General features: G+C 36.6%; 1 protein-coding gene across 16 annotated transcripts in view; it reads right to left on the reverse strand.

Moving 5' to 3' along the window:
- RALYL (RALY RNA binding protein like) overlaps nt 1–26,274 on the reverse strand; it is a 632,446-nt gene that overhangs the window by 165,958 nt on the left and 440,214 nt on the right. The window contains exon 1 of one of the 16 annotated variants that reach the window (XM_040993939.1): nt 11,236–11,463. The exons of the other annotated variants lie outside the window; for them this stretch is intronic. Coding sequence (XP_040849873.1) covers nt 11,236–11,272 — 37 coding nt within the window. The 5' untranslated portion in view covers nt 11,273–11,463. Of the gene's footprint in view, nt 1–11,235; nt 11,464–26,274 lie in introns of those variants that run through there. 16 annotated transcript variants of the gene reach the window in all.

A 26,274-nucleotide genomic window follows, 5' to 3' on the forward strand; every position in this document is an offset into this window, starting at 1 on the left:
GGATCATTCATGTTAAGCAAATAAATAAATTAAATATTCTGGAAATGGCTCAAATTATTCCTTCTCACCTATATCTTTCTAACGGTGAAGTGTGAAAACAATCACTTTTTTACTGCTGAGATGAATAGCTACACATTTTTGGAGAAACAATTAATGCAAAAATTTATTTTAGAGAATAATGAAGCTTAGCAGCAGGGCCAGCACTGGACGTACCCACACACACACACACACACACACACACGTGCACACACACACACACATGAAAACAGACACATTTGTGTACAGGCACACATGCACATATGCCTGCATAGGCACACATATGCACATACACAGAAATGCACACACAGAAACGATGTAGGGAGGAAATGCTTAACTGCTTTCGATGCTTAACTGTCAATGTATTATTAGCTTTGGGTTTTCAATTCTCAGAACACAATAATTTTTAACAATTATTTTAAATTAATTAGAGTCCAACATAACATGCTTATTGACTAGTACAAAAAAGTTCTTGGGAAAAAAAAAACTATCATGTGCTTTTGAAAGGTTCTTTGATATTGGAGCAAATGTGAAAAAAATTATCCAGATAATTCTTTAAGTATTTTAAAATTTATCCTAATTTGTGTAAAAAGTGTAACTCCAAAAGTAAAAACAAATGACTTTAGCAGATAATGTATCATTCATGGACCAATATAGAGGCAAACCATATTTCAACAGAATATACTACATTGAATTATCAGGGGGAAATGATCATAATTTGTAGCTGTTAAAACATTTACAGAAGGCAGGTGATATCTTACATTTATTCTTCAACAAACTGATTGAGAATTTCTCGTGTCAGACAATGCTAAATGTAGAGCAAAGAACACAAGGAATTATTCTCTGTGCTCTAGAGCTACATAAATCGCGATTTGTGCAAGATGCATGAACCTACACAGTGATACATCATAAAGTTCAGCTGTATTAGCCACAAGGAATTTATGCAAATATATGCATGGAGTATTCATCACAAACTATGAGAAGGAGGTGTAGATAGAAGCAATCACTGGAGGTATTAGTAGAGAGAATTTCAGGAAACAATTTTCAGCATCGCATATTTCATTGACATGCTAGGAGGGTGGCAAAAAGTAAACTTACAAAATAAGATCATATCAATTAAAAATTCTTTGCCCTTTGATGGGCATAATTGTGATATGTTTTTTAGTGTATGTTTTTTATGGGAAAATTAAAAGCTATGCTCACTATAATCACTAAACAGTAAATGATAGATGGGTGGGTAATATAAAGCTTTTAGTTGACACTAGCATATAAACTGAGGCTGAATATGTAAAAGAAGCAGGTAATGGGGCCCAGTGTGATAGCCTAGTGGTTAAATCCTTGCCCTGAATCAGCCAGGATCCCACATGTGTGCCAGTTAGTTTCCAGGATGCTCTACTTTCCATTTAGCTCCCTGTTTGTGGCTGGGAAAGCAGCAGCAGAGAATGCCCAGGGCCTTGGGACCCAGCACCCACATGGGAGACCTGGAGGAAGCCCCTAGCCTGCCTTTGGAATGGCGTAGTTTTGGCTATTGTGGCCACTTGGGGGAGTGAAACAGCAGACAAAAGAGCTTTCTCTCTATATCTCCTCTCTGTGTATCTGCCTTTCCAATAAAAATAAATAAATCTTTTACAAAAAGAAAAAACTAATGAAAAACTGTAATTGATATAGTAAGGTGTTGGTATTTTAACTGTCTGTTAAAAGGAGCTCTGTGTTTATGGGATTATCCAGGAAATTTGATAGTTAAGTTTTTTTTTTTTTCAATTTAGGAAAAGAAACATGATATAAACATCCACCCAATAAATATAACAAAACTTCATAGTTGTAGAGTTCCTATTATTTTACTGTCCTAGATAATAGGTAGTAAGATTTCTCAAGGTATAAAAACCAAAAGAATTCTACTATTTTTAATCACTGAAAAAATACATATGCATGAGTTTTATAATTTTCTTAAGTCATACCACTTTATAATAGCGATAAAAATTCAATAATGACTACAGGTAATAAAAGGCTTTAAAAAGTTCTTTAAACCAACTTTATGACCACATAAATATGATATTTTTAAAAAACTGTATAAAGCTGTAGAATTGTACATAAAAAGTTAGAATAAAGCATAAAATTGTCTAGTAAGAAATCTAGGACAAAAATTGCATGATAGTCATATTTCAAGTGTCAATCTATGCTGGCAATCAGAAATATTATATAAAAAGTTCAATAGAATGTTTTCATCATAGCATATATGTTTGCAGATTATTAGATTGTCGTAACTGATGTGATCACATTTAATTACAATAGGACAAGTACAAGAGAAGTATAGTATGTTCTGTTTAAATTAAAGTGAAAGATTATGTGCATTGTCCATACCTTTTCTTAGCTCCTCATATTTGGAAAAACTGTACTAGAACACAAATTCTTTACACTTTGCAACTTATTCCTAAATTACCACTAGGAAGCAATAATGTGGACAACTGCTCAAGAATTCAGGTAACTGAACCACCTTCTCCTTTAACATCTATAGGTGAGGCAGGATTTAATGTGACTGAACATGTCTGGGAAACTACGAGCTCTATGGATTTAGTTGCTGAGAGCAGCCAACTTGGAGTATTGGTCACTAAGGATTACTAGCTCTGTGAGGATTACCAGTGACTCACTTTCAGAGACTGAAAAGTGCATCTTGGCAGCAAACATAGGAATGATGTTCCTGTTGCACTTCCTGTCTTTCACTTGCTTGTTAACCTCTTTGTGTAAGTAACAGACTACATTCAAAGTAGAATTTGGTGTGATTTTTCTATCAATATCAAATGAGCATTCACATCCTTTTAAATAAAATCCCCTCAAATTCTAAGTTGCATTCTTGAGGCTTAGAGTGGTAAGCAGTCTGAAAGATTTTCTGTCTAGACAGTGAATAAATAACCTCCTAGAATATTGTACAGCTTTTTGGGGGAGATTTTATACCCAACGAAGTTTCAGTGTGTCATCTGTTAGAAATGATAGAGAAAGTCTAGTCTCGTGTAAATAAAGTTGGCAGGACAAACCGATGACCACTTAAATAAACTCAACCACTAATACCTTCACAAAGTCAAGAATATGACAATTTATCCCCTATGTCACAATTAAAGATAAATGCTTTCTGAGTATGCCTAAGTGAAATCCAGCCTCTCTTTAAATATTGACACTACAGATTAAATGGGATGAAATATTCATATAATATATGTGCATTTACAGGTGTTATCTATTTTTGAAATCTTATACATCTTTTATTTATGAAAAGAATTATTTTAAAAACATTATTTCCTGAAAGTACAGGTAAACGGTAAGTTATGGATCTGTCCTATACATTTAAAAACAAAGTTGAAAGACAACATGCAAGCTTAGGGGAAAAAAAGAGTATGCAATCGTTAGACCTATGTACATGAATCCAGCAGAGGTGAATCCAAAGTCAAGAATCCTATTGCTTGTGAAGCCTCTTAGGAAGACAGATATCAGCAGGTTGAGAAACAATGATTATTTATTTAAGGAACTACATCCAGCTGTTCCTGTAGGGCAGTTTCAAGTTCACCAGGGATCAAAAGAGTCACATAATATAAAATACAACATTGTCTGAAGACAAGTATCCTAAGGCATGAAAACTGCAAAAACGCATGCCACAGACTTTGGAGAAGTTTATGAAAGCAGATATGATTTTTATCTTCATTGTAAATGCAACTTAAGCTTAGAAAGAACTTATTGATGATAAGAAACCAATAAGGCCTGAATCAGTATTACACATATGCAAAGCAGTTCTCTAAAACTAATGGTGTCAGAAACGCTGCCGTTAGGGAGAGTGCAATTCAGTAAATAATGCCAAGAAAATTGATAACTCAAAAAAGGAAAATGAGTGAAAAGGTTACGCCAGGCAATTTAGCTGTTTTAGATGAATTGCTTGATGACTCACAATGAATTACTAAAATCACCAGAGGACACTTAACTTTGTCAGTTCTGGAAACCTTTTATTCTTCGGCAGAACAAACATGACTTGATGGAAGGACACCCACGTGTGACTACACTGGTTTCAGAAATGTGTGCATGACCCAGCTTAGACACTTCCTTATGCTTTTTATATGACTCAAGGAATAAGCAAGAGGAACAAATACATTTTCCCTTTAAGTAAGTATTTTTATTCCTTAGGGGACAGAGGAGCTTGTTTTCTGTTTTTTGTTTTTTTTTCCTTAGCTAGCATTTCCACCTTCATCTTGGGTGTGCAAATTCCCTACACATTAAAAAGCAAAACTATGAATGATATTTCCACATTATAGCAAAAATGAACTATCACAGATTGCTGATTTTTTTCCAGTTACATGGTCAGTTTATTGTTTTTACATCAATTGTACTAGTCATATTTTATAAAATGAATAAAACCGATTCCTGCCATATGGTGAAAAGGTGGTATAGATCAAATGTTTTGGTATTTTTTACTATTACCAGTTCATTTACAGCTGTCTCATTTTCTGTTGGGTAGAGGACAGTTTTAATGACAAGCTCATGTAAAATTAGAACTCAAACTTTTACAATAAAGATTGTAAGTTAGGTGGACCTAAACATTTTCTGAACATCAAATCCTAGTCTGATACGTCATTTGTCATTTGTAAAAAAAAAAAAGTGACTTAATTCATTTATTTTGACAAGTTGGACACACTATTTCTTTGTACAATGGTTAAACTGAAATATCCTGAAGAACAACAGTGGACATGTTTCATCGCTTAATTACATGCCTATGTCTTTGTAAGATCAAGTAATTATCGTCAGATTAATTGTAAATATTGCTGGAATTTAACACAAACGTAGCTGGTACAGGGACCTCTCAAGTATCTGCCCTTTCCTGACTAGTTCTTTGATAGCACGTGTTTAGGTTGAACCATGCAATCCTGTCATTTTTCTAAGTTGAAAATGCTGATTTCAAGTGGTTTCATCACAAAGACCGACATCCCCAAAGCATAATTACACCAGAGAGTGGCTTTTATGAAATACTCCCTGACATTCCAGGGATCAGAGATGTTCAACCATGAGAAGAAATGTCCTTTATCATCCCATTTTCCATCAATGCTCATGAAAACCAGTTTTCTTTCTATTTTAACTAAATGCAACACATTATTCTTTAATTTTCTTTTGTTCACAAGAGAAAGAGAGCAAAGGTAAGAGTGACATTGGGAGCGAGAGAGAAAGAGACAGAGAGAGACTGAAAAGGAACCATTAAGTTTTCCTGCAGGCAGAACCAGTTATAGGCTAGAGCCAGAAAAAAACGGTGACTAAGAACGTGAGGCCGATTGATAGGCTTTCCATTTAGGGCCGGTCTGTATCAGGAGTGTTATCAGTCAACCTTTGTTTATCTCTGCTGCAGACTCGACAGCTACTGTCCCACTGCGCATGCTCAATCAGATCATCTGGATTCACCCTTGCAGGTGTAATCCCATGAAGTTTCAACTTCTCAGTCCACACCAGTCACAGAATTCATTTTAGACCTTGTGAAAAAAGGTTTGAGAAATTTCCTGTTTCAGGCAAGAATTCCCAACAATCATCAATAATGGAGGAATCAAGTGTTGAATTTAATAGTGTTCTTTGAAGAGCCATTACCAAAAAACACTCCAATCTTTTTCAGTTAAAAAAAAAAAACCAAGTGCTTTAAAACATAGCTTGACCGGGTTGTATAATAAAAATATCAGCATTCTATATTTAAACAATTTGGAAATGAGTAGGAGATGCTTCCCTTGAAGCTCCTGGTTCCTGGCTTAGGATTGGCGCAGCTCCAGCAGCAAGTGCTTGAGGAGTGAATCAGCAGATGGAAGATCTTCCTCTCTGTCTCTCCTCCTCTCTGCATATCTGACTTTTCCAATATAAATAAATAGTAAAAAAAAAAAAAAAAGATTGGCCACAACTTCGCTTCTCCTTATCAATGCCTTAAGAAGACTGAAAACAATATTATGAAATAATTAATGCATTTTTCCGGTAGTAAAAATGTTAAATATAGTGTGTTGATCATATTGAAGAATGTGGTGACATTTATAAGGAAATAAATAAAAATGTTTTTAGTTAAATTATATCTTCCTGACCTTTTAAGTTTAAGCTTTATGCCCTTTTAAGTTATGATTGCATTTTCAAAAAACATGCGCTTGTTTGTAAGAGTTATATGGAGACAGGGACAGAGTGGGAGAGAGATCCTGCTTTCACTGGCTCACTTCCCAAATGACCACAATGGTGACCGTGCGCAGGTCAAAACCAGGAGCTTCATACGGATCCCCCACGTAAGTGAGACGGGTCCAACACCGGAGCCACCTGCTGATCTTCTCAAGTCTGTCGCCAGGACGTGGAACTGAAATAGTGCAACACCAGTGGCAACTTAACTTCATATGCCACAACACCAGGCTCAGCTCTATTTACTAACTAACAGGAGGTAAGATGAGTTAAATAATTATTCTTACAACTTTAATAAAAATAGTATGTGTATATCTTGAAAGTATTCAAGTAAAACTTAGAATTTAGCATATATTTTATATCTGAATTCAGTTGCAAATGAAATCAACCAGTCAAATTCTCTGTTTTCTGTCCTGCTCTACCTACTCACGTCCCCTGATATGTTGTAACCTCCAGAAACCTTGATCCTTCAGTTATCCCAAGTTCCTCAGGCACTTTGCATGTGCTGCTTCTACCTGGAACTACTCAGAGAAAAGTAGAACCACCTTTTCTTCAGTGATCTGGTCACATTCCATTTGAAAACTAGAATTTAATGAGATAAGCAGATACATATATATGTGATATATACAGTAGAATGTGGAAATTATAAATAAAATTATAATATCTCACTTAAGATCATAAAGCGTAATATGGTTTGGAAACTGCAGAGAATACAGATTTTCAGTGAGAAGTTGAATTGAGAGCATTTGTTGAAGTGAGGACACGGGTAAGGATTGCCTACAAACAGATGAGAGGGGAGAAGTGTGACTATCAGAGAGTGTCCTGAATGATGAGGGCAATTAGTGACCTGAGAGAGGCTAAAATAGAGCATCTAAGTGGTCCCAGGAAATAAGCAGCGAGTCAGTGATGATAGTGTCTATGTTATAACTTTAGGTTTATTCTCATTTTCTAGTTTCAACAGTGGGGAATATAAGTATTTTTTTTAATTATATGTTTTTATTGGAAAGTCATATACAGAGAGGAGGAGACAGAGAGAACGATCTTCTGTCCTCTGATTCACTCCCCAAGCTAGAGCTGAGCCGATCCAAAGCCAGGAGCCAGGAGCCAGGAGCCAGGGTCACCTATGTGGTTGCAGGGTCCCAAGGCTTTGGATCGTCCTCGACTGCTTTCCCAGGCCACAAGCAGGGAGCTGGATGGGAAATGAAAAGTGGGGCTGCCGGGGACACAAACCAGTGCCCATAACGGATTCCAGTGCATGCAAGGCGATGGCTTTCGCCACTAGGCTACCACACTGGGTGCAAAAGGAAGGATTTTTTTAAAAGCGTTAAACCATAATAAAACTTGTATAATATACAGTATTTTTTGAATAAATATATATTATGTCAAAAGCTATTCCAAATCTAGTACATTTTTAGTGTATTTGATTTTATCAACCATATTTTAAAACAAAACAAGAGCTTTTTGAGCACATATACATACACAGATTGTTAATTATTCCACAGGCATGGGATATATCTATGCTGTGAACTGTAGAAGACCCATGCTATCAGTTGGTCTGACCCTGCCGCGACAATCACAAGTGGAACTTCAAGTTCAATAAATCTACGGAAGTCTAATTTTTTCAATTTTGTAATTTTTTGTGCCCTATGAATGGTATTATAAATATATCCAAATGGTGTTTGCTGGTGAAAAGCTTCCATACATCTGTACAGATACTCATCAGTATTAACATGGACTCTGCCACCTCTTCTGAAAATCAGTGGTTGACCTGAAACATACGAGCCCAGAGCCACCATCTCGTCAAATACATACCATCCAACGTCTTTCAGTAGAATGACATGAGGCCTGTGTTGTGCAGGCACATCTCAGCACAGCCTGCTAAAGTTGTAACAGATTATACCCCACAAGGATGATATAAATCCCACAAGATTATAAATCGGGAGCTGTTATGAATAGCACTTGAATTTCTGAAGTGATTCCCTTAAATAGTCCCGTGGTATATGCTCATATGCACATACAGATGCAAATTATATATTCAAAATATGATTATTAATAAAAAATATGCATTAGTTCCAACTCCTCAAAAAGGCTAAATGTTGGACATCTGAAAGTAGATTCATAGTTTATTTATTGCAGTAATTTTCAAAATTTTTCTTGATATCCTTATATATTCTACTCCAGTCTCTTCTACATCTCCATTTCAAGAGCATTTTCACTTTTAAAAGGTATTTTCTATAGGTCTGTCTTGAAAATGCAAAAATGTTTTTCTCAAGGTCATCTGGAGTTTCAATAAGGGAATGTTCAAGTAGCATTGACTTATACAGATTAAGAATTTTTGAAACTTTAAATATAAATATCAAATGCACATGAAAATAACTATCTTCACACATATATATGGTATTTAAATAAACTCAGATGTAAAGACATTATTTATGCTGATGATAATTCCACAGTTAATCAAGTTTATACAAATAGGTTTATATGTGTTAGATATCCTTAAAGTCATATCTCTCTTATTTGGGTCTGGCAAAATATTCACATGTCATATGCAAACATTTTTATAACACTCACTCAATTCTGTATCTTATCTAAAGCCATTATGCAGTTATGAGCAGGTAAGATCTCTCATTTGAATGAACGGTGATGCTGTTCATTTCTCACAGCCATTGCTCTGTCAAGAGCAAGGTAAAAGGTGCTTTCCCTCCCTCTCATCTTCTTATATTGAGAATTATAAATAATCAAGCTAGACAAGAATGATAACTGGATTTCAAAGTCCCACATGAGTTTTCAAAGGCTTAGTGTAATTTTTACTTTAAAATCTTTTTTACATGTATTTTCACTCTTTCTTCAAGACCCTAGCATGCAACCTGAATATTTCCTACTCTTCTTGCTGTAGTAAAAAAGAGTTGATTGTTTTTAATAGAGGTACTAAGTTAAATCTTTAGGAAATAAGGAAATTGGAAGGTTGATAGATGTAGTATTTTAATTTTAAAGAAATTCGTAATACCTCTTTACCACAATGAAATTCTGTTAAGTGTGCAAACATTTCCTTAACTGGATTACAGTTGTCTCTAGGTGAGTTTATTTCTTTTATATGATCAAAAATGTGTACATAAAAGATATGTTTTAAAATGAAAATGCTTTTAATTTCGGTGATGGGGAATTCAGATATTTTTATGTATCAAATGGGTGGCAAATAAGTGTATCCCATTCTATTTTTGCAAATATTATCATATAGAAAAAATTATTGAAGAATTCCATTTGTTTTTATCCCTAAATTTTCTATATACTTTAATTTTATTATTTTTTGGTTCTCTGATGTATTATTAGAATATGGAAATGGTACACAACTAATATATTTATATATAAGAAACTCAATAGTTTTTTATTTAGCTAAACCATTCCAGTACATCGTACTGTTTCATGCCTGTAAATTACACATCTCCTGACTTGTCTCACGTAATTCACAATTTGTTCATGCTGCTTAATCACAGACTTCAGCAAGCACATTTCAGTGGGAGAGACTCAGTACATTTTTTTCTGTGAATCTTTTATTTGTCATGTGCATTAAAGCAATGACTACCCACAAGGAAAAAACTCAGGAAGTGTATCAAAGATACAGGAGTAAAGGCACACGATGGTATTTCAATACATGCAGAATTTGTATTCCTTCTTGTAGGAGAAAATTCCAAGTAAATTAATCAGAAATTATATGTATAGACTTCACACTAATTGTTGTTATAAGAAAAAAAAAAGTTGTCATATTTTGCTCCTTGATTACAAGAAATGCCTGGCATCAAAAGACAAGTAATCAAATCAAATTGGCCATCACTACCTTTGGAGCTTTGAGTTGTGAATAAAAACTTCTTTGAACAACAGAAATGCTACTTTTCACGGCTCAGGTGAAAACAGACCAGGGAACAAATCATCATGCTGAAATTTAAACTCCCTTCACATCTTGGCACTTCATTAGAATAACTGTTGTTGATAGTCTCTGCTTTGTATAACATTTGGTAACATCTGAAGACATCAAAAGAAATCATGAAAAAGTATAGATTTGACTGCAGACTAAGTTGTTGCCATGTGTTTATGACGGTAGCTGAGCCCTTTGCAGTCTATTTTTAGTTAAGCATGATAATATTTATTTTGACAATAGAAAGGACAAAGTGATAAAGAGTTTGACTTGGTATATAGAGAGATGTGATTGGGAAGCTTTTCACAAGAGGCATATTGCTTTACCATAAAACAGTTTTACTGCAAGTCTTTGATTTTTAGCTAAATCTTTATAGCTTTCAATTCCATAATCATATTTGTTCTGGAATTTAGGGTAATTGTGTTTCTCTTTTTTCAGTCAGAATCAGGTTTTTGTTAGTTCGCTCGTTGATTTGTAGGGTAGATTGCAGATAACTCCTTTTAACCCTTTGAAATGGTGCTGGGAGTGAATTCTGTTGGAAATAAGCTCTGGATTAAGAAGTTTGGCAACGGACATCCTGTTAAATATTCTATTTGTCACTTACAATTAACTCTCCACCACTCCCCCTTCATCCTGAACTGTTTATTTCTCCAGAGAGTTGTAACTGAAATTAAACGAATAAATAGAAGTTCTAGGCTAGCTTCCAAAACCTCTCAATAGACTTCCAGGAAGGAAAATCTATCACTTTGACAAAGCCAAAAAAAAAAAAAAAAAAAAACCTGCCCGGTGATATGCTTGAATGAAGGATGCTGAGCTAGTCTGAAAATGCATTTCATCTGTTTCTCTGTTGATTTTGTAAATCTTTTCAAGGGTTTCCATAGTAACAACAGAATTATTGCCCCCACCAAAAACAAACAAAAAAAATCTTTCAAGCATGTTACAAGGATAAATATAAAGGTTAGAGCTAAGAAATAAAAACGGCAACAATAAAAACAAATAACACTACAGTACCCTTGCTACTTCCAGAGTCTATCTGAAGAACTCATGAATAGTCCTATAAGAAATCAAGTATGATTTCCTCACCACAGTGATAAGGAAAAGTTGGCTTGAAATTTACTTACATCGCTGATGTCTGCGTTTGCTTCTGTACATGGTCATTGTGAAAAAAAAAAAAATCCGACTTTCCAAGAAGTAATTGGCTTGACCACGGAGACAAAGAGACGGGGTGCGCTCCTGCTTTGCAGTAAGACTGTTGCTCACTGACAGAAGGTAACCAGCAATCACACAGTGAAAGCCAGGGTAATACCATTCTCATACAATTACGGGGGAGATGCGACAGCCTGCAACTATCTAATGCAAATCTTCCAGACAAAACTGTATTTTCTATACTTCCCCCCAGCTGAAATCAGTTAAGTTCTCTGTAATAAAATCGGCACTCATCAAGCTCTGTGCTGGGAGCAGTGTTGAACTAAGAACAGATTCATATATTTAGCAAGAATAGTAAAACTGAAGATCTATGTATGAAATGTAAAAACCCCTGTTTGCTATTTACAGAAAATTAAAAACCATCCTTTGGATTTATATACGTTCTCACTACTCTGGAAAACTGAGATTTGCATTTTATTCTGAAACTCTGCTAAATTCTTCCCTTCTCTGAGCCCACATGACAAAGTGTATGCTCAATGATTGAAGCAATTATCACATTAATTTGGTCTATTTCCCCCAAACTGACCGTGCTTCCCAGGCAAAGTAGAGATTGCCTATCCTCACATTGACATCTGCAGGACTTTACAGAAAAGGCACACAATAGGAACTCGGGCTCAGAGAGTGCCTACTATGTGCTGGGGTCTTTGCTCTGTGCAAAATTCCTTTCTAAGATATATTCGTCATCACCTCCCTTGGTCTTGGGTTACTCCTCAGTCTTCCCTTTTTACAGCAGTAAGTGTGGATCCTTATCTGAAGACGTTTCTCACCAGCACCCCACGTGGGCAGGGGAAAAGTGTGGGCCTCACAACATCTGTGACTGTTGTGGGAGCAAAGGTTGGCACCCAGCTGAGGCTTAGGACAAAGTCTTACCCAGCCACAACCGAAAAACAAAAAATCATGTATTCATTAAGGTATGCAAAATTTTATTTAAAACACTCAAGAAGCTATACACCAATAGAGTTTCTGTGTTATGACTTCCTGATTATGCATTGTCACACAAGCAGAAGTGATCATTTTTAACTGCCAAAATTTGTTTTCTTAGGTAGACAAACCGAGGCTACTCATTCGTGCCAGCAAAGTGTATCTCCAAGACACTTCTTAAAAGGAGAATCATGTCACTGTAAAGAATATTTGCACACCTAATCGCTATAGTTCATAATCACAGGTATCAAGAATAATTTCAGCATATTTTTGAAAAGACATATGAAGACACTTTAAAAAGTTCATGACGAAATAGAATTGAAAGATACATTTATATTGGGGAAAATAGTTTTTGAAATTGATATATATATATGTTTAAAGATTTGTTTATTTTATTTAAAAGACAAAATTAGAGAGAGAGAGAGACATTGAGCAATGGGCTGCTATGGCTAGAGCAGAGCCAATCCAAAGGTGGAAGCCTGAAGCTTCTTCTGCACCACATGGGTGCAGGGGTCCAAACATTCTGGACATGCTTTGCTGCTTTCCCAGGCCATTAGCAGGGACCTGAATTAGAAGTGGAGCAGCCAGAAGTTGTACTGGATCAGGTGGAAGCTTAACCCACTTCACCATGGTTCCAGATTCAGTATTTTATCATGTCCCTTATTAATGAAATTTTGAAATCTCTTACGATCCCTGAAACACTCCTGACTTTTGACTATGCACTCTAATTAGTACGACGTATTTTTCTTGTTGAGACTATTGTAGTTACGTATTATTTCAAGTTATCATTCTCAGTTACCAGATGAATGCTCAAAGACTTCCCGCATTTTCATTTGTAGTGAACTTGAAATACTTTAATGAATAAAATAGGAAATTTCTGATCAGCATCAAGTTCTCCTTATACCTCACAATCACTTCACTTGCTTAATTTTCTTTGCTGCAATTAATCACCTGAAAGATCCTATCTTTGTCTGCTTGTTTTTCTCTCATTTCTGGTGCGGCTATTCTATCTCTGTTTACTAGAACACAAACTATGGGCCTGGCGCAATGGCTCAGTGGCTAAATCCTTGCCTTGCATTCAGCAGCTGTGTCAGCTGCCCCACTTCCCATCCAGCTGCTTGCTTATGGCCTGAGAAAGCAGTAGAGGACAGCCCAAATCCTTGGGACACTGCACCCATGTGGGGGACTCGGAAGAAGCTCCTGGCTCCTGGCTCCTGGCTTTGTACCAGCTCAGCTCTGGGCATTGCAGCCACTTGGGCAGTAAAACAGTGCATGGAAGATATTTCTGTCTCTCCTTTTTTTATTTTCCAATAAATATAAAATAAATTTTTAAAAAGAAACCAAAACAACAATAATAATGACAACAATAACAAAACTGGCGTAAGCTTCCCCAGCAGAGGATTTTTCCTGTTTTTTCTTCAGAGATGTATTTCCACAGGTTATGCCAGTGCCTGATTCAGAGCAGACTCTAAATAAATATTTTCAGAATACACAAGTAATAAGCCAATTTAAATTATACATTTCTGATCACAATTTCTTTTTTATAAATTGAGGAAATAGTTAAATTAATGTGGTTTGAATAAAGTTTGCTTCTAACTTTTAGTCTTAATGCTAATTTGAAAGAATTCTCCAATTTAGCTAAAATTATTTATATCCCCAGGTGCGAATACATATTTTCTGTTCACTGAAGAAAAATTGCATCAGTTATTCTTTAAAACAAGCTATTTGTTATTTTCTGAGACACACATTCTATTAGATCAATAAGATACAAATTGGTCACAGGTTAAAAAAATACAATAGTTTTTCTACCATATGTTGCATACATTTATGAAGCAAACGAAGTAACTGTTGTTGGCCATTAAACAGTGATGGTATAACCAAATGAAGGAAATAGCACTAATTTTATTATCATTATATGATTATACACCATGAAATTTCATGTTTCTAGTTTGTCATTAATACCAATTTGCAAACTTTGCAAAAATCGTACAACATGTACAAATTAATTCACATATGTAACACATTATCCACTGTTACCCTGACCATACACTGATGCATGTTGGACCAAACAGCCTGACACATATTTACCAATTTTTGGCATACTGTTGTTGCTTCAACTTTGTACCAAGATTGAGTCTCTGGGACTACAGATATGGAATTCCACCATCACAATCCTTTTGTAACATCACCTTTCTTACTTTGGGACATGTACTACGTGTATCTACTTAGGAACCTAATATGTCAGCATAGTTCTAGAGAACTTCAGGCTGTCAAACTTTGGCACCTCCCATGCACCTGGTGGATAAAGGCCCTAGTGAGGACCAAGCTTCTGCATGACTGGCTGGCAGACGAGTGGAAGTCAGGAAGCTAGTGATGGATTGCTGACATCTATGTAAATGTGGAACCTGGAAAGCCTTTAATCGGAAGAGTGAGGAGGAAGCATATAGAGAGAAGGAACAGAAAGAGCATTTACAGAAAGAAAAGGACACATAAATGGAACATGTCCCAGACATCTCACTTTCCTTTCTTTCTAACCTCTCCAAGAATCTCAAATAAACTGTAGTTTTTGTCCTCAAAATCAGTTTTATGTTTATAATGCTTGAAGTCATACAAACCCATACTCATTTAACACAGTGTCTCCCTATACTCTTAAAGACTGGATTTCATGTGATAGAACCCATCTTTATCCTCCACACTTAAAATACAACTACAATAAGTTGATAAATGAGGACAGGCGAGGTCTCCACTCTAACCAGATAGTGATAGCAGCATTGCTGATTTTTTGATGGCAAGAACCAGTTATAAATAAAAACATCATATGTTTTAAGAGCACTGAGTTATTCATGGAAGAATGTAGAGAGGATGGGAAGAAAAAGGGAAGGGAGCATGTATCATGTCATGTAATATTTACAACTCTGATACTTAGGAATAGCTACTTCAGTTTTGGAAATGGGGAGATTTTAGTCAAATAAGATCAAATGCAGGTGATGGTTAGGGACACTGAGTGACTTACATAATTGTTGCACTGAAAACACTTAATTGGGAATGAGGCCAAAATGATTTAGGGCTGAGTTAAGTGGCTCTGTACTGTGTTGTATCTGTGGAAACTTGTATAAAAGAGCTGTTTAATGGTACCAGTGATGTGCTAAAATCAAAGAAATTATGTTTGCTGGAATTTAATACAGGGTTTTAAAATTGTGGGGTTTAACAGGAGATGACTTTTACAAAATTCTCACCAGATGGTAGGTTCTCTCCTGAGTCTTAGATGCACTATCTCATTGAACACAGTAAAAATTCCTATGTTTTAAACACTTGTAATATTATTGTCTTTATTATTGTTATTGTCATCACTCTCACTTTATATGTAATTGAAACTGAGAGCTTAATTGTTCAGATTAAAGTTTTATAGTGATTAGATGGTAATACCTTGCAGCAAAGCTGGCCCGCGTGTCCACATGGCCAGTGTAGTGTAACATGCCATGAGTGGTTAAAAGGATTCTCTCAGTAGCTATGCAGAAAACAGCAGAAAAGATGCAATAAGGATCACATTTCTTAACTACAAGTGATACTAACCTACATTGCAAAAGGAATAAATGCAAGTAACAGTGGAGATTCTGCTTGCTTGGCAGGAACGGGGGCATTCAAGCCTGGAGGCAGAGCTGACTTGGTCAAGACAACAGGTCTGCTCATCTTCTTTAAAAAAAATCTTTAATTTTTATGATACATTTGCTTAAGCTCAAGGATTTCCCTTTCCAGTCCCTCAACCCAGTGTTTACCGCGAGACTGTCACATTAGTTTAGTCCCTCAACAATAGTCACAAGTCCATCATTTTGCTTTTTAAGTGTCCTGACCTTGTAGGTACAGACAAAGGTATTAAGTCCAGCATTCTAGCGTCAAGATATATTTAACAGTTTCAATGAGTGTCCATCTTTTATTCATACTGTAGTGTACCTCCACCTCAAGATATATTTGCCTTCACTATGCAAATCCTCTAAATATATGTATATACATTCTTTTTTTAAAGATTTATTTTATTTTTATTGGAAAGGCAGATATACAGAGAGGAGAGACAGAGAGGAAGATCTTCCATCTGATGATTCACTCCCCAAGTGAGCCGCAATGGCTGGAGCTGAGCCAATCTGAAGCCAGGAGCCTCTTCCGGTCTCCCACGTGGGTGCAGGTTCCCAAAGCTTTGGGCCATCCTCGAGTGCTTTTCCCGGACCACAAGCAGGGAGCTGGAAGGGAAGCGGGGCTGCCGGGATTAGAACCGGCGCCCATATAGGATCCCGGGTGTGCAAGGCGAGGACTTTAACCACTGCGCCACCGCGCCAGGCCCTGTATATACATTCTTACCTATATATCTAGTGATCTCATATTTTTCATGAAGAGTGCCTTATATTACAGAAAACAGATTATATCAGCTGTTAAGAGATGGAGACTTTCCAGTCTTCCACCCCTCACCTCACCCATCTCTTTCTTCCCTGTACAATGTCTCCAAATGAAAAACTACAGAATAACACAAAGTATCAAATTATTAGCCCCTGGGCCCGGCAGCGTGGCGCAAGTGGTTAAGGTCCTCGCCTTGCACGCCCGGGATCCCATATGGGTGCCGGTTCTAATCCCTGCAGCCCTGCTTCCTATCCAGCTCCCTACCTGTGGCCCAGGAAAGCAGTCGAGGACAGCCCAAAGCTTTGGGACCCTGCACCCGCGTGGGAGACCCGGAAGAGTCTCCTGGCTTCGGCCATTGCGCTCACTGGGGAGTGAATCATCGGACGGAAGATCTTCCTCTCTGTCTCTCCTCTCTGTATATCTGCCTTTCCAATAAAAACATAATAAAAATAAATCTTTAAAAAGAAAATTATTAGCCCCTGGAGAGTTCTGTCACCCATATCTGGCTTTCAAATTAAAACACATGCTGAATTTCATACAATTTCAAGAAGTGTACCAAAACACATTACATGACATATAGAGAAATATTTCATTTGAATTTTGTGGTGCCTAACTTTTAGATAATAACCAGTATAATTAAACATTGGGATGACTACCTGTAGCAAAGTCATATTGTTCAAAATCCTCATTTACAGATGCGTTGTAGAAATAGCTCTCTCAAGTCTGCGTGAAGATCTATCATTTCCAGCAACTTGTACCATAAATGTCTGATATGGACTCAAGCTAGCTCAGAGCTTTCCCCTCTGAACACAACATCTTTTAAATTACTTTCTTGGGGTCAGAGTTGTGGCATAGCAAATGATGCCACTTCCTATGTGTCTTCTGATTCAGCTCCTTGCTAATGAGTCTAGGAAAGCAGTGGAGAGCAGTCCAAATACTTGGCCATTAAAGGAATCAACCAGCAGAAGGAAGATCTGTTTTTCCGTCACTCCTCCTTTCCCTTTAAGTCTGGCATTTAAATAAATTTAAATAAATGTAACATTATCTCCTCAAGTGATATATATGATATCCTGACTCTTTTGGTCAGTTTTTCTCAGAGTGGTACAGACAATTTCTCACAGTTGATCTTTCTCTTATGTCATTTTTGTCACTCAGCAACATGACATATGGTTGTGAAATTTATTTTACTCTTCCCTTATTATCTCTCCAGCTGCTCTTGCAGCAATTTACCTCGTCTCAACATACGGACGTGTTGCCTTCTTCACTGACACATATTCTTAACTTGAAGAACTCATGCAAATTTTTAACATTAACTATTTCCTCAGGTTCTTTCAGAGATAACTAGTCATCTGCAACCCAGAAAAACTACTAAAACCTCTTTTTGATAATTAAATCATCAAATGAATGTGTGGAGATAATCTGGTATATGTTTACAGAAGGATATTAGCGAAATATTTATTATTCAGCCATTCATCAGTGATGAAACTGGAAGACATGCTGAACAAAATAAGTTTTACACACAAAATGTTTTTCTTGATATGTAGAAGAACACACACACACACACACATACACACGTCTACTCAATGTAAACATAGAAGAGAACTAGAGACCTGTAGTTTGGGAAGGGTAGAGGGGTAAATGGGCAGTTAAGAAGAAACAAAAGGAATAAGTCTGGGTGACTATAGCACATGATAAGCCATCATATATTTTGTAAGCAAAAAGAGAACATCTAAAATCCATCAATGATAAAATAATTTCATAGAGGGGATGAAGCGTTGAATTAGAACAAATACATAACAACCTAAAGTTTTCATTTATGTTGTCGCCTCAGTTAGGTAAAAATAATTTTTAGAATTGGGCTTCCTTATGTTTGATTGTTGCTACAAGTGAAACGGGTTCATGAATCAATTAAGTTTGAGTAGTTATTTGTTCACTCTTTTCTATGTGTCTGGAAAAGAGTTTTCTTTAAGAAATTTTTAATTGTATGTTTATCATTAAGTCAATTCATTTCTTAGGATTTTTCTAGTTCTTGTGGTCTCACCTTTTAAAAAATCCTTAAAAATCATTAAATTCTTGGATTATTTAGTACTTACAATTATCACACATCGTGAGCTGGGGATGGGGGCAGACCAGACTAGGCAGGGCTACAACACCTGTGAGCCTCAGGTGGTCTAGATCAGGGAAAAGTCGGGCTGGGCTGATTATTCCTACTGTTGCAAACAGAATTAGAGTGGGTGAGGGTTGTTAGCCATAGCATCAGCTGCAAGAAGCTGGCACTGGGGGCTAGTTCTGTCAAGTCAAACCACAGGCTATCTGGAGAGTGGATAATCTGGGAGTGGGAGTGACCTGGGAGGGAAATAGTGTGCTCCTCCCTCTTTTTTTTTTTTTATTACATTGCATTATGTGACACAGTTTTATAGGCACTGGGATTCCCCCCTTCCCTCCGGGGCTCCTCCCTTTTGGATTACCACTTCCATGGGAGGGCATAAAACTAGGACAACCATGGGGGTGGAAGGGGGTGTGGGATAGACTGGATTACTGCTACACATACTGGCAAACCAGGGTAGGGGGCGGGCCTGATGGGGGTTATTGCGGGTCGCTCCAACTAGGCTGCAGCTCCCACTGGTTTATGCGAGGACCAAGTATGTGCTGGTCAGAACCAGGCTGGACTGCAACACCCATTGGTTCCAGTGGAAGTTGGGAGTGAAAACAGAACCAACCCAGCAATTGCAACCACCAGCTGATCGGGGCGATGGACGGTGCCAGGTCCTGTACTTGCTAGCACATACCAGAATCTGGTTTGAGAAGACCTCAGACAAAGTTTCTTTGGAGATCTCCCCAATCAAAATGCTGGACTCAGAACCCTAACCAAGAAAAGAGAGAAGACAGAACAGATCAACCAACCAACTCAGCTATATCTTGGCAGCGAAATATGGGTCAAACAAAGACTCTATGATGGTCTATGGACTAAGTGGATTCTTCAAAAACCTCACAGTACTTGGAGTGTCAAGATTGGCAGTGATTCATAACTGTTGCAATATCAAAACGACCTGAGCAAGAACCTCATAGCATACCTTACATGCGGGACCTGGGGAGGGTGGGAAATTGGGTGGGCCTTCTCCCTTAATACCTCCCTTTAAACAGGAAGGAAACTATATGGAAAAAATAAGTCTTACCCACGTTCCTATAGCCCTTGAACATTTTTACCCTAATTAACTATGTAAGATTATCAATACAAGTTTAAAAAATTAAAAAAAGATATACAAACATGGGCATGTTACATTTCTAAAGATATTCAAGTAATAGCCACACTGGTGTTAAAAGTGACACACACATACACACCAGTTACACATAAACACATGCATTCTTGAAATAATTAGGGGTAGATATTATTGGTTTAGAGTTTAAAAACATAACACCTGAGCTAGCATTGTGGTATAGAATGGCAAACTACATCTGATGATGCAAGCATCCTAGAATGGCATGTAAGTTGGAGTCCTGGTTTCTCTGCTTCCAATCCAGCTTCCCGCAAACATGCCTAGGCAAGCAACAGAAGATAGTCCAAGTACTTGGGTGGCTGGCATCCATGTGGTAGAGGCAGAGGTGTCCCTGGCTCCTCCATCTAGGGCAGTCCTAACTGTTATGACCATTGGAAAAGTTAACCAGGAGATGGAAAAATTTTTCCTTTCTGTCTCCAAACCTTCTCTCTTTTATTCTTTCTTTCAAGTAAATGATAAATAAATAAAAGCAATAACACTCAAGGTAGACAAAGAATACAAAAGTAAATGATTCTTCATCAATTTAAATATGCTACCTAAGCACTATATTTTTGAATTATATTCAGCATATTTTTGTTTCTAATGATAATATCAAAAGTTTTACTCCAAAATCACTAATCATTTCAATAAAATTGTGCATAAATATCTTAGTTTATATTAATAGAACTCATTTTAGCCTTCTGCAAAATACAGCTCTCCTATCCTTGTAATTCCTTTCCTACTCATATTTAGTTATAATTATCACGTTGATGAGCTACTTTAGCCTGCTGAGTTGAATAGAATGAATTTTCAGGTATAATTTAGCATTACATAGCCCAAGGGTATTTCAGGAATATATCTCCAGTGTTCACATTGTCTGCATTTGTGTCTGTTAAGGACTCAGAACCACCTGGATAGCCTCTAACCTCTCTCGCACATGTGTTTCAAAGGCAACTATTTGAATAAACTCTGCTTTTGCCATTACCAGCACAGCAGTATGTGAATAGTAAATACGGAAATGGAATTTGTGATTCTGCTACCATTATAAAAACTATTCCCAGTATTTATTCAAATGCCTTTAGATATAGCAGTAGGAACTTCAGAGCAGTGTGAGGGGAGTTTCAGATTTTATTTTCAGAACTGGCTCATTAGTTTTGTGAATACTAAATCTCATGTTATATTTAAGCTAGACCTTGGAAAGCTTTAGAAACTCCACCTGGAGTGTGCAGTAAATATTTAAATGAGTTATTAGGGGACTCACAAAATAAGAAAATAAATATGTCATGCAAAAAGCAAATTATTCAATTTTGAAAACCTCCTTGACTTCCCATCTCTAAGCCCATTTTAAAAATGGTTGTAAGAGAATCATATAGAAAAGAAGAAATTATGATTTCAGCTTATAACTACCTGATATAGAACTGGGAAGAGTGTTTGTTTTGCTCTTGTAATTTCCTTGGATTAATGAAGTTACGTGACTCTAGTAACAAAAATATTATATTGTTATCTGCATTGCGTTTTCTGCCAGTATTATGATATTTCGAGTATAATTTTGTTTACACTTGCAAAATGATATAGGTTAACATTTCCACATTTTAAGGATCAGATTGTGAATGCCTTAGGAGATAATTACCCTGTCTGACGACGCATTAAGCAATCTAGCTTCTAAACATTATTTATATTCATTACACACCAAATATCACCTGAAATAATGTTATCTTACTCCAGTTCCTTGAAAGTCTAAAATATCATTTCCTAAACTGGGTATTTAAAGACTCAGTGTTTCAAAATCCAGCTTGGAACATTTCATGAGCTTTGAAATCCTAAGATAAAACATCTGTTTCTTTATCCTATCTTGTGGATACAGAATTTTGTCCTCTGAGTCTCTGCCTCCATCATCCCTGAATAGAACCCATCAAATACTTCTTTGTAAGTCCAGTAGTGCTTGGATATTTTTGTCTGTCCTTTTAGGTCAGGCTGGCAGTGGTTCTTCTTGTGTAGCACGCTCAAGAACATTGGGGTCATCAATGTATGTCATTGTAGCTTTGGTTCTGTTAGACGAGAACTCCATCAAACTTGTGCAGATATTCAAATCTCTATTTCTGGTTTCTGCTGAGAAGCCCTAGAGGATCCACCAGAAACGTGGCTCTCTTTTAAAACAGCTCCCTTTGTGATGAAACTCTGAATCCTTGATCCTCTCACAATACCAGAAATCAGTTGTTCAGCCACATCCTCTTCTTCCTCTGCAAGCGATACTTTCCTGATAGCGAATTTCCTTACTTTGGAAATTTTTACTTTGGATAGGCTATAAATCAGTGAACATTGGTTTATTTTAGTTTTATATGGCTTACCTTCATGACCTTTTCACTACATTTTGTTTAAAGTAGCTAGAATAAACCAAGTAACACCTACAATGCTTTGCTTCGAAATCTCATATAAATAATGTTGCTTATTCCTTTTTTTTTTTTGCTTTTCATATAATGAGAGAACACGGTTCAGATAAGCTTTCTACCATCATTGAACAATGGTTTCATTTTTAATTTCCTGTACATGCTCTTCATTTCCTTTTGGGCTGTCAATAGAAGCATTCAACTCAGATTGAACATCTTTTTTTTGTAACTGCTTATATGAGTTAAGAATTCTCTGAGACAGAACAGGTTTTCTTTATCACATGCTTTAAAATCTGCTGAGTTCAGCCTAACATGACATTTAGCATTAAAGTTTTTACTAACAGTCTGTTCAAAACAGTTGTAGTGTTTTGTGTCATCTGTAACTCGTAGCTTTCAAGTAAAAAGGGGGATTTGTTGCGGTAGTCTAGTGGCTAAAGTCCTCACCTTGCACACGCTGGGATCCCATATAGGCACCGGTTCTAATCCCAGTATCCCCACTTCCCATCCAGCTCCCTGCTTGTGGCCTGGGAAAGCAGTCAAGGACAGCCCAAAGCCTTGGGACTCTGCACCTGTGTGGGAGACCTGGAAGAAGTTCCTGGATCCTGGCTTCGGGTTGGCATAGCATCAGCCATTGCGCTCACTTGGGGAGCGAATCATCGGATAGAAGATCTTCCTTTCTGTCTCTCCTCCTCTCTGTATATCTGACTTTCCAATTAATAAATAAATCTGTTTTTTTTTTAAAAAGAGTGAATCATTGGATGCAGAATCTAGCTCTCTGTCTTCCTCATCTTTGTTTATCTGACTTTCTGATAAAAATAAATCTTAAATTAAAAAACCAACTATAGTAAATTACTTTCAGGGGTACAAGACATATGATGCTTTTTCATGCAGACTCTGATAGATAAATAGAAAAAAAATAGCAATATTATAAAGATGGAATTTCTTATTTTATAGTTTTAAATGTGGGAGTGAAATTGCATTAAATAAAGCTATTTTAATGTAATTTTTAGGTGATTAGAGGGTCAGTGTTAAACTCTAATGGATGGCATACAAACTACAAATCCACTTAGTCAAAAATCTTCATACTATTAAAGAATGCTGATCATATTCCATTGTTATCAATTAGGAGTCAGCTGCAGAAAACACATTCATCTCTAGGTGCTTTGCACAGAAAGGGGTTTACTAGAGGGAATTTAATAACTTACAGTATCGCAAGCAGGAAAGGAGAAACACATTTTAAGGTTTTGTTAAGGGTTTTCAAAGTTACAAGGGCAAAATTAAGCAGCTTGGTGAGTTCCAGCCATTTCTCTGCCTAAAAGTCACCTTTGGACTGTAGACTCCAAGTTTAGAGTCTAGGTTCTAGGTATAGTTGCCTCTTTTACAACAATGTCACTTCTGCCACTCCTACAATCAATAAGTCTCAATAATTAGGAATTAATAGCTGCCCTGTTATAATCTCCATCAACAACACAGATGCCATATGCCTTGCATTTTCAGTGTCTCCCTTGCAGCAGCAGAAAAAAATAATTAAGATGTTGTAATACTATATGCTGGCTCATTATACTCAACATTCCTGGTGAATTAGAATATAACATATGCTATGATAAATTCACTTAATGAATTATTTTCATTAAAAGAGCATAAACTAGGAAGATAATGAAATATTTCCAAATAAAACTAATATTTTTCCAAAACCTTATTATGTTTCTTCTCATTTAAAAATATAGCAATGCACTTCATGACATTATAATAAACAAGAGACTTCAAATACAGTGGTGCCCCCATAAAATCAGAATGGAGATGCAAAATTCCTTTTGTCTGGTGCTATCATAACCAATTCACATTACATACAACACATAAAAGGTGTTTATAGTAAGGCTGATGTGAAAGAAGCCTATAGTACTGCCAATTGTATAAAGGGATAGTTACGTAATTATGTATAATACATCATACCTAATAACAAATGACTATTATTGCTTTATGTATTTATCATAGTGTACCATCATACTATACTATATGATTGTAACTGATACTATACTGGTCATTTTAATATGTCATTCTTTTACTTAGAGTTCTGCAGGAAGTATTACAGAAGCAGGCATTGCTGTTGTAGATGGTAGTTTTATCTATACCTCCTAATCTTGCATGCACATATAGCCATCTAGAGGAACAGCATAATAGACTATCATATCAGGATGTAAAGATACAATGCAGTATGCATTTCTGCTTCCAAGTCAAAGATGGACTCCCAATGAACGTGTTAAATGCATCTTGACAAAAGGATGCTGAACTCTGTCATTGTCCATAACTACAATGTCAAGTTGCACTTAAATAGCAGAATGATGGATTTAGGACTGTTTTACAAAGACTATACTAAAGCAATAATACAGGGGAAATCACTGGGAGGGAGGGGATATGGGAAGTTAGAAGAGGAAATTCCACAGTCTGAGGCACTGTATCATTAAATAAAGGAAGGAAGGAAGGAAGGAAGGAGGGAAGGAAGGAAGGAAGGAAGGAAGGAAGGAAGGAAGGAAGGAAGGAAGAAAGAAAGAAAGAAAGAAAGAAAGAAAGAAAGAAAGAAAGAAAGAAAGAAAGAAAGAAAGAAAGAAAAACTTGACAGCGCACTGAAGATTCTAACATTGAATAGACCCCAAGTCAACATATTTGCGTATTAGTTTTTAAACAATCCTTTTGATTGAGAGGTGAAGAGACCGAGGAATATTTCTTGTGCTGGTTCTTTTATTTAGTGCCTGCAACAGTTGGTGGTGGATCAGGATGAAGCCAATATGTAAAAACTCAAGAGAGGATCTCTTACATGAGTGGTAGGCACTCTGGCAACTTGGGTCATAACCCACTGTCTCCCAGGGGCTGCATCAGCAGGAGACTGCAATAGAGACTAGAGTAGAGCTGGTGCTTGCCTCAGTTATATGGTATTTTCCAAAGTGCTTATATAGATTTACACATCCTCTCCAGTGTATGAGGATTTTAGGTGTTCTATATCTTCATCAGCTCTTGTAAGCATGTCTAGGTTAATCTGCTTGGTGTGTGCACTTTTAAATTTGTATTTTCCCAGTGACTAGTGAGATTGGATACCATTATGGCTTCGGACATTAGTTGTGTGTGTATGTGTGAGAGAAAGAGATTCGAGTAGATTTTCTGTAATCTACAAATTCTTCATAGCCATCCTCTTTTAAGCATTGCATACATCTTTCCTATGGAGACTTACTTTTCACTCTTTGAATGATGTATTTGACAAGTATTTCCTATCTGTAAGTTCAGATTTCTTAACATTTTCTTCTTATGATTTTTATTTTCTGTCGAGAGAGATGTGGTTCATCCCCTCGCTCATTCTTGAAGTGGCTGCAACAGTCAGGGCTGGCCCAGATTTAAGTATAGAGCCTGCAGCTGCACCAGGTCTCCTACTTTGGTTGTGGGGGCCAAGTGTTTTGGCCATCCTCCACCGCCTTCTCAGGCAGATTAGCAGGAAGTTTAATTTGAAATGGAGTATCCACAACATGAACTAGTATCCATATGGCAGCATTGCTGTAATGCCAGCTTGGCTGCATTTTCTCAATTGTTTGTAACTTTAATATAAATCTTGTTATCTAGTTAACTCTGCAAGTTTTCTTCATGATAATCTTAATTTTCTTGGTCTCTGTATTTGCATTTTAAAGTTTAGAATGCGATGGTCTTTTTGTTTTTTAAACTACTGAGATTTCATTTAGGGCTGCACATAATCTGCAAATTAATTTGCTGAAAAATAATCTTTTATCTTTAAATCAAAAAGAGTGAAAAAATGACTTCATGTAATGACAATTTGGAATTGCTAAAGATTTACTTATTTTTATTTGAAAGACAGGTTTAGGGAGAGAAAGAGAGTTATAAAAAGAATGTCTTCCATCTGCTGATTCATTTCCCAAATGGACACAATATCCAGAGCTGGAACTGATCTGAAGCTGTGAGCCAGGAGTTTTTTCTGTGTCTCCTAAGTGAGTATAGG

This window comes from Ochotona curzoniae, unplaced genomic scaffold (assembly GCF_017591425.1).
Source record: "Ochotona curzoniae isolate NIBS_2020 unplaced genomic scaffold, NIBS_Ocur_1.0 contig_1071, whole genome shotgun sequence".
Taxonomy (NCBI): Eukaryota; Metazoa; Chordata; class Mammalia; order Lagomorpha; family Ochotonidae; genus Ochotona; species Ochotona curzoniae.